The sequence below is a fragment of the Nerophis ophidion genome, linkage group LG11 (genome assembly GCF_033978795.1).
Source record: "Nerophis ophidion isolate RoL-2023_Sa linkage group LG11, RoL_Noph_v1.0, whole genome shotgun sequence".
In the NCBI taxonomy this organism is placed as follows: Eukaryota; Metazoa; Chordata; class Actinopteri; order Syngnathiformes; family Syngnathidae; genus Nerophis; species Nerophis ophidion.
The window spans coordinates 33,744,478-33,759,601 of record NC_084621.1 but is presented as its reverse complement, the minus strand read 5'-3'; the positions used below and the strand labels follow the sequence as shown (position 1 = coordinate 33,759,601).

The 15,124-nt window shown below is 37.9% G+C and overlaps 1 protein-coding gene across 1 annotated transcript in view; it reads left to right on the top strand.

The window, feature by feature from the left end:
* galnt1 (UDP-N-acetyl-alpha-D-galactosamine:polypeptide N-acetylgalactosaminyltransferase 1) overlaps positions 1-15,124 on the top strand; it is a 148,000-nt gene that overhangs the window by 103,958 nt on the left and 28,918 nt on the right. Inside the window, exons 5-8 of the mRNA XM_061915712.1 lie at positions 8,549-8,715; positions 13,952-14,079; positions 14,179-14,258; positions 14,507-14,677. Coding sequence (XP_061771696.1) covers positions 8,549-8,715; positions 13,952-14,079; positions 14,179-14,258; positions 14,507-14,677 — 546 coding nt within the window. The remainder of the gene's footprint in view (positions 1-8,548; positions 8,716-13,951; positions 14,080-14,178; positions 14,259-14,506; positions 14,678-15,124) is intronic.

Here is a 15,124-nt window from a genome sequence, read left to right as displayed (position 1 = left end):
TTGTTTTTTATATATATATATATATATATATATATATATATATATATATATATATATATATGTATATGTATAAAACAAATAGCTATAAATATACTGCTCCCCCTTAACCCCGCCCCACCAATCTCTTGAATTCGGAGGTCTCAAGGTTGGCACATATGAGTTAATGTTTCGCTTTAAGATGGTGTTTCAAAGTTGATATGCCCAAATGATAATAAAGTTTGTCGCTACAATACCAACTAGTTACCTCAGTTTTATCTAAAGTTCCGTCAGTTTGTTTTGAAGAAAAATTTGGTGCAAAGCACATTGCTCAAACTATCGTCACACGCCAGTGTGATGGGATCACTGCCTGTGAAATGCGCACCGACTTGCGCCAGTCAAAATAAACACTGTGATTAATCTTTATTTATTTATGCAAACTCATAACAACATTTGCTATTTCCTTCAACAACAACACTATCGTTGCAGACTCCATCAGAGCCCATAACTACTACTTTGGGACAAATTATGATAAAGAACCCTACATTTTTTAGCCTGAATTTACAGAGGATGAGCTACACATTTTAGAGGCTGAGTGATCAGCACATCCAGCAAGTAATAGTTTTGCCAAGTGCTAAACAAAAAATCCAATTTACAAACATAATAAAACAATCACCTGTTGTACAATATCCGCTCTCAATGGGATGCCGACTGATAGGATGTTTATATCTTCCAATTCCAAAGAAAAATGTATTATAATTCTTACGCAGGTAAAAAAAGAGGCTCAAACCTGCTTCTTTTCCTGTCTTTCTCGCCAACTTCGGGTTTAATTTGAATGTCAAAGTTGACCAACTTCTCGGTTTATGGCCACAACCTTCCACTATCCCAGTAAGAGACATTATTTATAATATAGAATGAACTGTTACAAACTAAGAGGCATTGTAGCCGCTCAGTTGTGTTAATACTGTAGCTGCAAAAACTAGTTACCTCGCTGTGATCATGGTATTTGCAAAATAGTTCCTTGGCATTAGCGCTTGTAATAACAATATCTCTAATTCTCGGATAATTTTTAGGTCACAACATGTAAAGTATTGTTGGCGGTAGTTGCAACATTGACTGAATTGTTAGCCACTTCGTACTTGACACCATAGGCGCCGATCCCGTGGGTGCTTTGGGGCCCGAGCACCCCCAGACAATGCCGAGCACCCACGTGGGATTGATGGCAAATTCTTTCTCACCACCAGTGAGTGCTGTCAGGGGAGGCAAGTGAGACAGTGCCTCACCTGCCACCAGGTGGCTTAACCATGAGATTTTCCAAAATGAAGTAATAAAATAAAATATGTTTTAATATTTCTCTTTTGGTTTATGCTTTCTATGTGATTTTGGTGTGTTTCCTGTATATTTTGGTAATTTTCATGGTGAAAATTGTGGAAATTCCGTGTTTCCTGATCAAAACAACGCAGCAAACGAGAAGTGAGGCAGACACAGGCGGTGCCTCCCTGGCTACACACAGTGTGTATTGGGCGTGTGCGTGCGAGGGGGTGCATGCTTGTTTCCACGGGGAAAAGGCAGGCCAAGAGGCAGCAAGTACCTCTGCCTCAAGGTAGGGGGCGATATATTGTCAACTTGCAGTTCATTGCCTCAGCAGTGCTCTGACTCGCCACACTGGGAAAAGCGGGGTCGCTCAAGCTAGCAGACACAGGTCTCTCTAGCAGAAGCCAGACTTTTTTTGTTTTCTTTTTTTTAAACTGTATTCATAACAATCATGGCATTTTAATTAGAGTAAGCCAGCGTTTGTAGGTGTTTTTTGTCAGATGCAAAAATATTGTTTAATTTTTTGGAATGAATTTAAATTAAATGAATGTGTCTGCCAATATGGAGGATTATATACTGTATCCAAAATGAAATACTTCTCTAAACTGGACTTTAAGACAAAATGAATGTGGTCATACAAAGTATGTTTTCATCGAGGATAGCTATTGCTGCTTCAGATAAAAATGCAGAAAAATAATACACTCACAATACTTGATTTATTTTGTTAAAAGCAAATGGGACCAAAAAGTATTTAATAACAACTTTTATTAAATACTTTTTGGACCCATTTATCATATCATGATATCATTATGATAACATGTTTATGAAAGTGAATAATTCCCTTTTTTTCCTGTTACTCTAATGTGCATCCTAAATCAACAATGACTAGAGCTGCACATATGAATTTAAGTAAAAAAAAAGAAGAAAAAAAAGTATACATGCCTCACACAGTGTTTAGTTCACCGCACGTCACTGCTCACCACCAAGCAAAAACCGCGGATGTTCAGAAAAGTAGCGTCAGATTTACCGCACGTCAAAGCAACCAGTGGCAGAAATGTAGATTAGCGCCTATGCTTGACACATTTTATAAATAAAATATTTAATCAAAAATAAAAAAACAGACATATGTGCTTTTGCCTTCCATTGGGAGTGTGAACGATGTGTTGTTCCCCTTTAAGTCTGGAATGAAAGTGGGCTTTGCCATGGCACCTATTTTTTCCGGTTGTGTGAAAATCATTAAGCATGGAGTTTTACTAACACTTGTGATTGTCATAGAAATACATGAAAAAGATAACACTTTAATGCCATATTAATCCAAGCAGTGCTTGTCTCATGAGTGCGTGTCGCTAGGCCTGGAAATTAGTCATTTTAGGGGCAAGGTCATTTGGCCTTTGGTGTCGTCCACTTGTCACACTGTGCCCCACTACAAACTTGTACACCTGCTGTGTTTGAACATAAAAGATTAAAGTGTTTGAAACACTTCAAGAATCATTTAGATTTTTAACCAACTGGTCATATTCTAAGCAATTTTAGAAAAAAAAAAAAGTCTAATCACATTAAAACCTGGAAAACACTTTTGTCACCTTACTGTAGCTTTTAACCACTTCAACCATTTAAAACGACTGAAAAACCATTAGATTTCTAGGCAAATCCTTTTATAAACATATTCTTTCACAGGCAAACGTTTTAACTAAAATCTTGGGGGGGGGGTCGCTGGAACAAAATATGACATGGGACTTCAAGCTTAAGGGTTCCTTATGTCTCTTATAAGAACACTTCCAGTCATACTGTATAACATTCAAGAGCCCATGCTTAGGATAAGTGTTCCTTTTACCCACAATGATTGTAACATGTTGGGGCTTCATATAATATTTAGTGTACAACCAGGAGTTTTCTTTTTGTGCCGTTTTCATTCACATTAAACTAGCGCGGTCGACTATGTTAGACAAAACTGATAACACCAGACACATCGTCTAGTTGCGTTACTAAATACACTGCTCAGTGGCCTTGTGGTTAGAGTGTCCACCTGCTGAGTAATATCAAAGAAAGACTGTAAAAATGAGTTCCACTACCTCCCTGCTTGACACTCAGAATCAAGGGTTGGAATTGGGGTTTAAATCACCCAAATAATTCCCGAGCGCGGCCACCGCTGCTGCTCACTGCTCCCCCAACAAGGGGATGGGTCAAATGCAGAGGGTAATTTCACCACACCTAGTGTGTGTGTGACTATCAGTGGTACTTTAAACTTTGAGTATGAAAAGTGTGTTATATTGTATACATTGAGTTTATTGTCTTCTTATGCGTTCACAAATCTATCAAACGTTCTTACCTTAGCCTAGCTCACTTAACTTCTTCATTCAGTACAATGGCCTTTGAGAAGTCCGAGACATTTGCACATCTGGTTTACAGGCTGTTGACTCCTGTTTGGCCCGATGATGTTTTGTGTGTGGGACTTCGGCGGTTCAAACGAGACAGAATTAAACCCACCACTGGTCAAAGAAGCCGTAAAGACATGAATATCGTTTTGCCTATTTTTTGAGGGGCACACGGCCAAACAGAAGCGCAACGAGAGCAATGGCCGTCCCGGCTGTCGTGAAATTCTTGCCCTGGTAGCACGCTACAACAGTGGATGTTGTAGTGAATGTGAATACAAATCTGTAGATACAACTTTGTGCCTCTTGCTATTATAACCAACCTGTTGGCATTGATAATGTCAGGAGTTCCGTTTAGTACAAATGTTTGTGAGTGTGTGCATGCTGATTGACAGCTAACATTTTGACATTAACTGTCAAAAAAAATCTATGGATAAATTGATACACTCTACATTATTTATGTATTTTTCTTATAAATAGTCACAGTTGAAGAAGTACCAATGACTGTCACACACAATATGTGTGGCAAAATCATTCCCTGCATTTGACCCATCACCCTTGATCACCCCCTAGGATGTGAAGGGAGTAGTGGGCAGCAGCGGTGGCTGCGCCCAGGAATCATTTATGGTGATTTAACCCCCAATTCCAACCCTTAATGCTGAGTGCCAAGCAGGAAGGTAATGGGTCTCATTTTTATAGTTTTTGGTATGACTCGGCCGGGATTTGAACTCACGACCTACCGATCTCAGAGCGGACACTCTACCCACTAGGCCACTGAGTAGGTTGATGCGGGATTAGATCCGAGGATGTCGTTGTGATTTTTGCAGCCTTCTGAGACATTTTTGATTAAGGGCTAAAAATTATTTGATTGATTTATTGATAGTTCAATGTTATCCAGATGTATTGACTTTTAGTTCCAGGATGTTTAAACAGTGCAGATATAGGCATGGTCACAATCCGTTGTGGTCGCACTCACGAGACAATGTGTCACAATTGAAGCGATCAGAATAAATGTGATAGTTTTTTGGAAGTTTCTTTTTTTATTTTATTATGTGTGGTGTACACTGCATCCAAACTTCGAGTACAATATAATTTTCACCGTCCAGGGGCGCTGGACTTATTTCAGCCTCAGTGGTGTGTAAAATCAAAAGTCCTTAAGTTGATGGAAGAAGACGGAGAAGGCCAGATTTGACAGGGAACAACCACAATTTAGGGTCGCTTCAACCAAAGTGCACACCCTGGATAAAGGCTCACAGTGACAGCGCGAGAATGCTGTGCAGCCAGACTGTGTGTAGTTGCGCACCTTTTTTCCCGTAAAGCACATGTAAGAATAGGCCCTTGTATAAGTGAAGTGAATTTATATAGGGCTACTTTTCTGTCGACTCAAAGCACTTTACATTGTGTAACCCATTAACTACATCTTTAAGCTACAGCTTAAAGTGTCTTGCCCAAGGACACGACAGTGACTCGGATGGCGGAAGCTGGAATTGAACCTGCACGGCCGCTCTACCAACAGAGCCATGCCGCCCATATACCGTCTCTATAATGTCTATTACATATTGGATGCAGTTACAACCCCATCTTGCCCATTTGGGCCTTGAGGTCTCCTCACAAGAGAAACATGTATGTTTATATGATGAGGGTTTTCATAAAAATATTGACTGACAGGCAAGGACCCACACAGGCACGCAACAGACTGGAAAAATACATTGATCCATGAAATGTGTTTTAGTCTTTGAACAAGAGTTGATTACTAGGTGTGTCTTCCCTTAGCCGCCTCACCGTCTATCTACTTTTCCAATTAAGAGATAAGACCGAGTCAATATCGACACTGTGTGTGTGTGCGTGTGTGTGTCAGGTTGACGGAAGCCGGTGAATGAATTCAGCGTAGGTCATCATTAGCTCAAACTGCAGAGCGTGAACACACTTGCAGTTTATTTTCATTATTGTCAGCCGGGCCATTCAGAGAGAAATAAATGAGGGGGAATAGGTCATTCTGACATTACAGTCCAGCCTGTGTGTGCACGTGTGAGTGTTAAATGGGGCTTGTGTGGGGTGGAACACATGTGCCTTGGGTGGATCTGCAGCATGTGAACATTTTCCACAATGACAAGTTTTGCCCTTTTTACATTCTGACCGCATCATTTTATTTGTGCGATGTTGCGCTGTTGACCGTGCTTGCAAATTCCTTGGTGGGACGAATGAACCTTTAACTCGTTATTGCAGCTTTCCTTTTGCCAAATACTGATCCGCCTTCCCTGTCTACTACAACACATGGCACGCTAAATCAACACACTGTGACACCCTAACCTGTGTCAAAACATGCCTGCTTGGTGGAGACGCACAAAGTCTTCCAGTTTTCCATCAGTTGTTGATGTCAGAGTTGTCTGATCGGCATACAAATTATAAGACTTGGAAACTGTGTGTTGACATTGAGTGAAAGTGTGTCATACGTCAACCTTCCTGCTTTTTTGCAAGCACACACAGGTGCATTTTTGTTGAACATGTAATTTTCAGTTGGCACAATGTTGAAGCAGTGTCATAGAGTTCTCAAAGTGGGACCGGTGAGCAAATAACTCTCACTTCCATTAGAGTTAGTGACACTTAAACTGGTACATTATTGTTACACACCAGGTAAATCGCTTTTTCCACTCTGCACATTAAGTACTAAACCTCTGCTGCTGTTCTAAAAAGGACAATGGACAATTTTTAAGTCCACCCACTTCTTCAAGGGGATGCAGAGACCAAAGAAACCGGAATGTTAATATGAGTACAGTTATAAGGAGTTTGGTGCAATTGAGGGCAATGAAGGAAGGCCAAAATGTGTCCTGTGTCTTCAGGTGCTTACGAATAATTCCATTGATGCAGGGCTTAATTAACACTCTTACAATGTCTACTTCACTGACAGTCATTTTAATTAGAGATCGACCAATATGATTTTTTTAGGACCGATCCCACTTATTAGTGGTAAATGAGGTTGATAACCCATATTTGGAGCTGGTATTGATTTACAGTAAAAATGAAATATTTGCATCAAAACTTGGAATAATACCATTACAGACTCCAACACCTAACTTTGTTTAAATGACTAAATCATGTTTATTTAAAAAACAAACAAATAGCAAAAGTGCCAAAAGTTCCTTAGCACAGTAGCATTTATTTTAAAATTGAAATAAATAAATAGCTCCCTGAAGTTTTGTATCCCTAAAATAATTATTATTCCTGCCACACAGACTGGCTGAAATTGTATCTATCCCTAACAATGACAACTGTGATTGATGAAATGATTCTAAATTGACAAATGTCGACATTGACAGACCTTTAGCAGGCTGACTGATCACTTAGCAATATTATACATTTTTACAAAATGGAAAATGTTTATTAGACACTTTGTGTGTCCCTGCAATAAAACTAGACTGAGTTTAGTATGAGTTTTTATTGTCTCTCAAACACACAAGTATGTTTGTATTCTAATATACTGTTTCCATATCCAAATTTTGATTTACAGACTTGTTGCAAAGACGGCGTGGCGCAGTGGGAGAGTGGCCGTGCGCAACCCGAGGGTCCCTGGTTCAAATCCCACCTAGTACCAACCTCGTCACGTCCGTTGTGTCCTGAGCAAGACACTTCACCCTTGCTCCTGATGGGTGCTGGTTGGCGCCTTGCATGGCAGCTCCCTCCATCAGTGTGTGAATGTGTGTGTAAATGTGGAAGTAGTGTCAAAGCGCTTTGAGTACCTTGAAGGTAGAAAAGCGCTATACAAGTATAACCCATTTATCATTTATTTACTGCAAGCTTGCAGCTAATGCTTATTTTGTGAAGTTGTGAATCTATTCTGCTCATAGTACCGTTACTACTAGTTGTGACATGTAGAAGATTGGAGGATGTTTATTGCAATGTCGGGAGAGTTATGTTTACATACGATTGACACATTGTACACCCACTGAAGTTAATCTTCACACCTTTCTCTCCGCCGATTTGGATAATACAAAAATTGTATTTCATGTATTTATTTTATTTATTTATTTTTTGTTAAAAACGTAAATAAATAAAAACAGAAACTCTAGTTAAAGAAAACTGAAATAATTGCAGATGAATATATATAAACCGAACAAATAAACAGACTTCAGATGTGCGTAAGTGTTAGCCTACTGGCTTTGAGATTTCCACAGGATTTGACAGATTATTATAAAAAAAAAGTTACAAAATTTGCTGACTTATCCTTTAATATCTGAGAGCGTGCATGTTGGCTTCCTGGCGGTGGCCTCTACTTTGGTTTTTGACCTACATTGTGTGCCAAATGCGTGCCCACAATAGTCTCTCCTTGATGGTGGAATATGCGTTTGCCCAAATATAGCTATGGGATTCATGAATTAGTGTAAAACTGAATTGTGTATTATATGTTAATCAGTCATACTATTCACTCTTATCTAAAATTGTAACACTAAATTTCTTGCTACTAAGATGATTATGAAATCCTTAATCCGTAAAGCTAGGGCAAAAGGCCTTGCACTTTCTTGCACGTAATTCAAACAGATACAGTATCGCAATGGAAATCATCGGAACGGTTGTGAAGGACACTTTTCCAGAGTGTTTTGACAGCAAAAAGCAGGCCAGAATGAGGAGAGAAATGAATTAGCAACGTAAGTCAGTTGACGGCACACATTTCTACATTTCTGCACATCTCTAAATTAGTCTGCTCACCTATTATTCACCCTCAGTTTGCTTTGTTTAAGGCACGCTAAGAGGTGTCGTTGATTACTGTGTCTCGCAAGACGATAAGCCAAGTGATCCCATTACTGACAACATTGTGTTGATGTTGAAGTGCCTCCAGTGTCCTCCTGCTCTGCAGCCTCATAAATAGATGTTCTGTGTTTTGTCTGAAGGTGCAAGAACAAGTTATACCCTGACAATCTGCCCAGAACCAGCGTGGTGATTGTATTTCACAACGAGGCGTGGAGCACGCTGCTGCGGACCGTCCACTCTGTCATCGACCGCTCTCCCCACACACTGTTGGAGGAGATTGTTCTGGTGGACGATGCCAGTGAGCGAGGTATGTATATACACACACACACACACACACACACACACACACACACACACACACTTGTCTTATATGGTTCCTTGTCTATTTGAGTTTGAGTCTCATTGAACATTTCAAGCAACTGGGGGATTTTTATCAGGGTTGTGATGCCCGAGAGCAAGAAAAAGAGTCACCATCTCTGGGCAGTGTTTCACTCCACACTTTGCAATACTGTTCATCCCTGTTAGTAGGGGGGGAGATTAGGTCCGTAATTCGTCAATTGCAGGGATTACACTCATGTTACAACGCCCGATGTCACTGCACAGCACTGTTAAATATTTTGGTACTGCAGGTGTGAATCAAGGGTTTGTTGTCTGCAGCTTTAAGATACTCTAAGTCCAGGTCACGTGTACCGTTTGATCTGTGTGTGCAATAAAACTAAGAAGGACTGTAATTCATACACTTTGTGTGTGTGGTAGTACATGTCTGTATGTATAGTTTTTCCCTTTTTTTTTTTAAACTTCAACAAAATGTATGTTTTCTTTCATGTGGCTTTGTGACATCTCTACCTGGATGTATTTTATATTAAATTCTGGTAACATATAGTGGAAGAAATGAATAAATAAATAAAAAAAAATAAAAAAAACAACAAATAAAAATAAAAAAATAAATAAATTTAAAAAAAATAAATATATATATATATATATATATATATATATATATATATATATATATATATATATATATATATATATATATATATATATATATATATATACAAACCTCGTTTCCATATGAGTTGGGAAATTGTGTTAGATGTAAATATAAACAGAATACAATGATTTGCAAATCCTTTTCAACTCATATTCAGTTGAATATGCTACAAAGACAACATATTTGATGTTCAAACTGATAAACATTTTTTTTTTGCAAATAATCATTAACTTTATAATTTGATGCCAGCAACACGTGACAAAGAAGTTGGAAAAGGTGGCAATAAATACCGATAAAGTTGAGAAATTAAAAGCCGCCGGCTTGGCTGGGCCCAAGTGCACCTAAGATGGCAAAGTGGAATGGTGTTCTGTGGTCTGACGAGTCTACATTTCCAATTATATTTGGAAACAGAGGATGTGGTGTCCTCCGGAACAAAGAGGAAAATAACCATTCGGATTGTTATAGGCGCAAAGTTCAAAAGCCAGCATCTGTGATGGTATGGGGGTGCATTAGTGCCCAAGGCATGGGTACCTTACACATCTGTGAAGGCACCGTTAATGCTGAAATGTCCATACAGGTTTTGGAGCAACATATGTTGTCATCCAAGCAACGTTATCATGGACGCTTATTTCTGCTTATTTCAGCAAGACAATTGTTACAACAGCATGACTTCATAAAAAAAGAGTGCGGGTACTTTCCTGGCCCGCTTGCAGTCCAGACCTGTCTCCGATCGAAAATGTGTGGCGCATTATGAAGCGTAAAATATGACAGGGGAGACCCCGGACTGTTGAACGACTGAAGCTCTACATAAAACAATAATGGGAAAGAATTCCACTGTCAAAGCTTCAACAATTAGTTTCCTCACTTCCCAAACATTTATTGAGTGTTGTTAAAACAAAATGTGATGCAACACAGTGTTGAACATGCCCTTTCCCAACTACTTTGGCACGTGTTGCAGCGATTCAATTTTAAGTTAAATATTTGCACAAAAAAAAAATATCTTGTATTTGTAATGCATTCAATAGAATATGGGTTGAAAAGGATTTGCAAATCATTGTATTCCGTTTATATTTACATCTAACACAATTTCCCAACTCATATGAAAACGGGGTTTATATATATACATATATATATATATATATATATATATATATATGTATATATATATATATATATATATATATATATATATATTCACACATAATATTGCTAGAATTATCCATCCATCCATTTTCTACCGCTTATTCCCTTTCGGGGTCGCGGGGGGCGCTGGCGCCTATCTCAGCTACAATCGGGCGGAAGGCGGGGTACACCATGGACAAGTCGCCACTTCATCGCAGGGCCAACACAGATAGACAGACAACATTCACACTCAGATTCACACACTAGGGCCAATTTAGTGTTGCCAATCAACCTATCCCCAGGTGCATGTCTTTGGAATTATATATTATATTATTCCTGTATTATTTACTTTATTAATATTATTTTTGCTACTGTACCTTATATTGCTGATTGGCTCAGAGAAATCACGTGGTTTGTCTGCCTATAAACAGTAGCAACTGTTTTGACTTGAATTCAACTTACCAAATATTGTTTTTTGTCCCTATTAGCCTATCCCTTGTTAACTAACCTTAATGATGATAAAATATCTGCCAATGTAAACAGAATATGCTGTGTTTGCAAATTGAAATGGTTTATTTATAGAGCACAATTTGTACACAAAGCAATTCAAAGTGCTTTACAGAAAATTACAAGAGGTCAAAAATATAACTGAAATAATAAAATAAATAATCATAATTTAAATTAAAATCATAAAGTTCAATCATAAAAATAAATCATAATTAAAATTATCCATCCATTTTCTACCGCTTGTCCCTTTTTGGGGTGGCGGTTGGGTCGCTGGAGCCTATCTCAGCTGCATTCAGGCTTAAGGCGAGGTACATCCTGGACAAGTCGCCACCTCATCACAGGGCCAACACAGATAAATGATAAATGTAAATGGGTTGTACTTGTATAGCGCTTTTCTACCTTCAAGGTACTCAAAGCGCTTTGACACTACTTCCACATTTACCCATTCACGCACACATTCACACACTGATGGAGGGAGCTGCCATGCAAGGCCCTAACCAGCACCCATCAGGAGCAAGGGTGAAGTGTCTTGCTCAAGGACACAACGGACGTGACAAGGTTGGTACTAGTTGGGGATAGACAGACCTCATTCACAATTTAAAATCGTAAAATAAAAATTACCATATAAACAAATCTTAGTTCAAATTAATCATGAGTGTAGACAGAAGTGGGTAATAACATGTACTCCGTAACATCTATTTGAGTAACTTTTGGGATAAATTGTACTTCTAAGAGTAGTTTTAATGCAACATACTTTTACTTTTACTTGAGTATATTTTTAGAGAAGAAACGCTACTTTTACTCCGCTCCATTTATCTACATTCAGCTCGCTACTCGCTACTCGCTACTAATTCTTATCGATCTGTTAATGCACGCTTTGTTTTGGTTCGTCCGACAGACCTTCAAAGTAGGATCTATCACATGCCTGCGTTTCACCAATCAAATGCAGTCACTGGTGACGTTTGACTCCGTTTCACCAATCAAATGCAGTCACTGGTGACGTTTGACTCCGTTTCACCAATCAAACAGAGCCAGGCGGGCACATGATTAACTGCACACTTTTTTTTTAATAAACCTATATTTATAAATTTCAACATTTACAAACAGTTGAAAATAGTAATCAAAGTAAGTACAAAAACAGTACAAAATAGTATAAAAACTGTACAAAACAGCACCAGGGGGTTGTAAATTCAAAGTAACTAAAATAGAATGAAAAAATATTTATATAAAATAAACAAAGTGCAAAGCCATAGGCTCACTCAATCTCTGTAAATCACTTAAATTTGGAACACAGCATCATCATTTTCACAGCGTTTAGGTTGTTAGAGTTAGAGTGTTTTAATGTAGAGTTCTAAATCTTTTTTAAAGGCACAAAAAAACAGGTCGGGTATTGAGAAACTTACATCTATGAATCTAAAACTTAGCCAATCGTATAATGAGGTTCCTAAGGTAAAATTAATTTTCAAATTTTTTTTAATACAGTGTAAAACCAAATATATATTATTTAATGTATATTATTGTTTTAGTTGCTTAAAAGATATTCCTGGCTCTGAATTTGTTAATTGCTTTTTTTATAATTTTATGCATTAAATGTTGCATTCATCATTAAACGAACAGGTTACTCATCAGTTACTCAGTACTTGAGTAGTTTTTTCACAACATACTTTTTACTTTTACTCAAGTAAATATTTGGGTAACCACTCCTTACTTTTACTTGAGTAATACATCTCTAAAGTAACAGTACTCTTACTTGAGTACAATTTCTGGCTACTCTACCCACCTCTGAATGTAGATAAAATACTTTCAGTTGCCATATGCACAATTAAATAAAAGGGTTTTCAGCCTGTATTTGAACATTGCCATGTGCACACTTTTCTAGAATTTGTAATAGTATATCAAAACATTAGAAAAAAATCCCATGTGTATAACTGTAGTTTTCAATAATTAAATTAAATAAAAAGTTTAATAAATACAGTATGTACTTTATGTATGTAGGTGGTTTAACAAGCTGTAATGTTAAATTAAGGGTAATTCCACATTCATTTTATATATACTGCACCTATATAGTATACGAGTACTGTCAAATGATAGTACTCGTATACTATATGACAATGCATCATTGTCAGATGACAAAGATGCATTAAAATGGATTCACTCTTGAATTTTGATTAATCACAATTAATCGCATTAATTACTTAAATATTTCAAATTAACTTTAAAACACCCTTATATATTGACACAAATACATTTTTATCATCAACTTGTCATACACAAACAAAGTTTGTAGGATCATTAAAAAACTGGAAAAGTCAAGGAATTTTAAAAGTCAACTTCCAGGCCTTGGAAAAGTTAGGGGAAAAAAAATGTTTTTCTTAGATTTTGGAAAAGTCATGAAACTATATATAAAGTTTCCATTAATCCAAACAAAATCTATGTAAATTGTTACAGACCGTCATGATATTTTAGTGGTGTGAAAAATTTTATTTAGCACCAATGAACTGCAGGCATGCCCAATAGCTAGTCAAAGTGATGATGCTAAAAAAAAGCCTGCAAAGTGCAGTTTCAATAATCTATGGATTTCTAAGGATGAATATCTATTGTGGCTGGTAAAAGACACTGACCCAATACGTGCTAAATGCATTACATTTGAATACTATACGTTAATGCCGTAACTTTAACAGCCCTAAGATTAACCGTATGTAATAATGTATAAATGTAATATTTATGATAATACAACATTTTCCCACACTACAAAATATACTAACAAGTTATATTTAAGAAAATGTATTTTAATAATGACCCTGGAAAATACCACTCCCTCTGTCATATTTTATTAGGTTGTTATTTTGCTTTTTTTAAATGAAACTATTAAGAAGATAGATGGCTCTGCTCTGACATCTTTAGTTTTTTTGATATGTGGTAGATTTCCTAAAACGGCCGTTGGAGAAATATGTGCGAAGGCTGGAGGTTCCTGTCAGGGTAGTGAGGATGGATCAGAGGTCTGGACTCATTCGAGCTCGCCTCAAGGGGGCTTCCATCTCTACAGGCCAGGTTAGTGAACTTAGTGCAGGTTGCATGTGTGAGCACAATCTACTGTATGACCAAAAACACTGTGGGAAGTTGCCTTGTGTTTTTTCTCTTTATTTGAAGGTCATTACCTTTTTGGATGCTCATTGCGAATGCACGACAGGCTGGCTGGAGCCACTGCTTGCTCGCATCAAGCACGACAAGTAAGACCTCAAGCGCCCAATGAAAAAGGCATGCACCAAATTGGAAAGCTAGTGTGCAGATGACTTGCCCTTATGTTAATTTGTAGGCAAATTAGTCATGCTGTGTTTACCGCCTCATGCAAGCGCTCTTACAAAAAGGGGGTAATGAGCATGAGTTTATTAGTGATGGCTGTTACGGTCAAATGCATGGTCACGTTGGATGACCACAGCAACAGGAAGTCAGCTAAGTGTTAATGTGTGTGTACTAGGCGAACAGTTGTGTGTCCCATCATCGATGTGATCAGCGACGATACCTTCGAGTACATGGCGGGATCAGACATGACGTACGGAGGTTTCAACTGGAAGCTTAACTTCAGATGGTACCCAGTGCCACAGAGAGAAATGGACCGCCGCAAGGGAGACCGGACACTTCCTGTCAGGTGGGTCCACCTCTTTGAAGTGCGTCATTAGCCTACTGTGAACTCTCTTTAGAATTTATTTTCAACATTTACTTCCTTGACGTGAATATGAGACGACCCCTATTTTCATGATCTGTTTTGTCAAACTGTTTTTGAGAAAAAACAAAAAAAACTTTTCATGGGCAATGCAAAAAGCTTCTATCAAACATTGTCATGCTATTAACCACAAAAAAATATTCTAATCTATGTTGATCGTGAGAACGGATGCAACACTTTTTTGCCTTTTTTAAACTGATTGGAGATTGGCTGATTAGTTATTGAGCCATTTTTGAGTTTAGGTATATAATACTCTACATTGGCAGCCACATTCATTAATTCAGCTGAGCTTTGGAATATATATTACGCACATTTCTACAGTCTGTGGATCACTTGGCGATACACAGAGGTGGTCGTTCGAGTTTAGCCAAC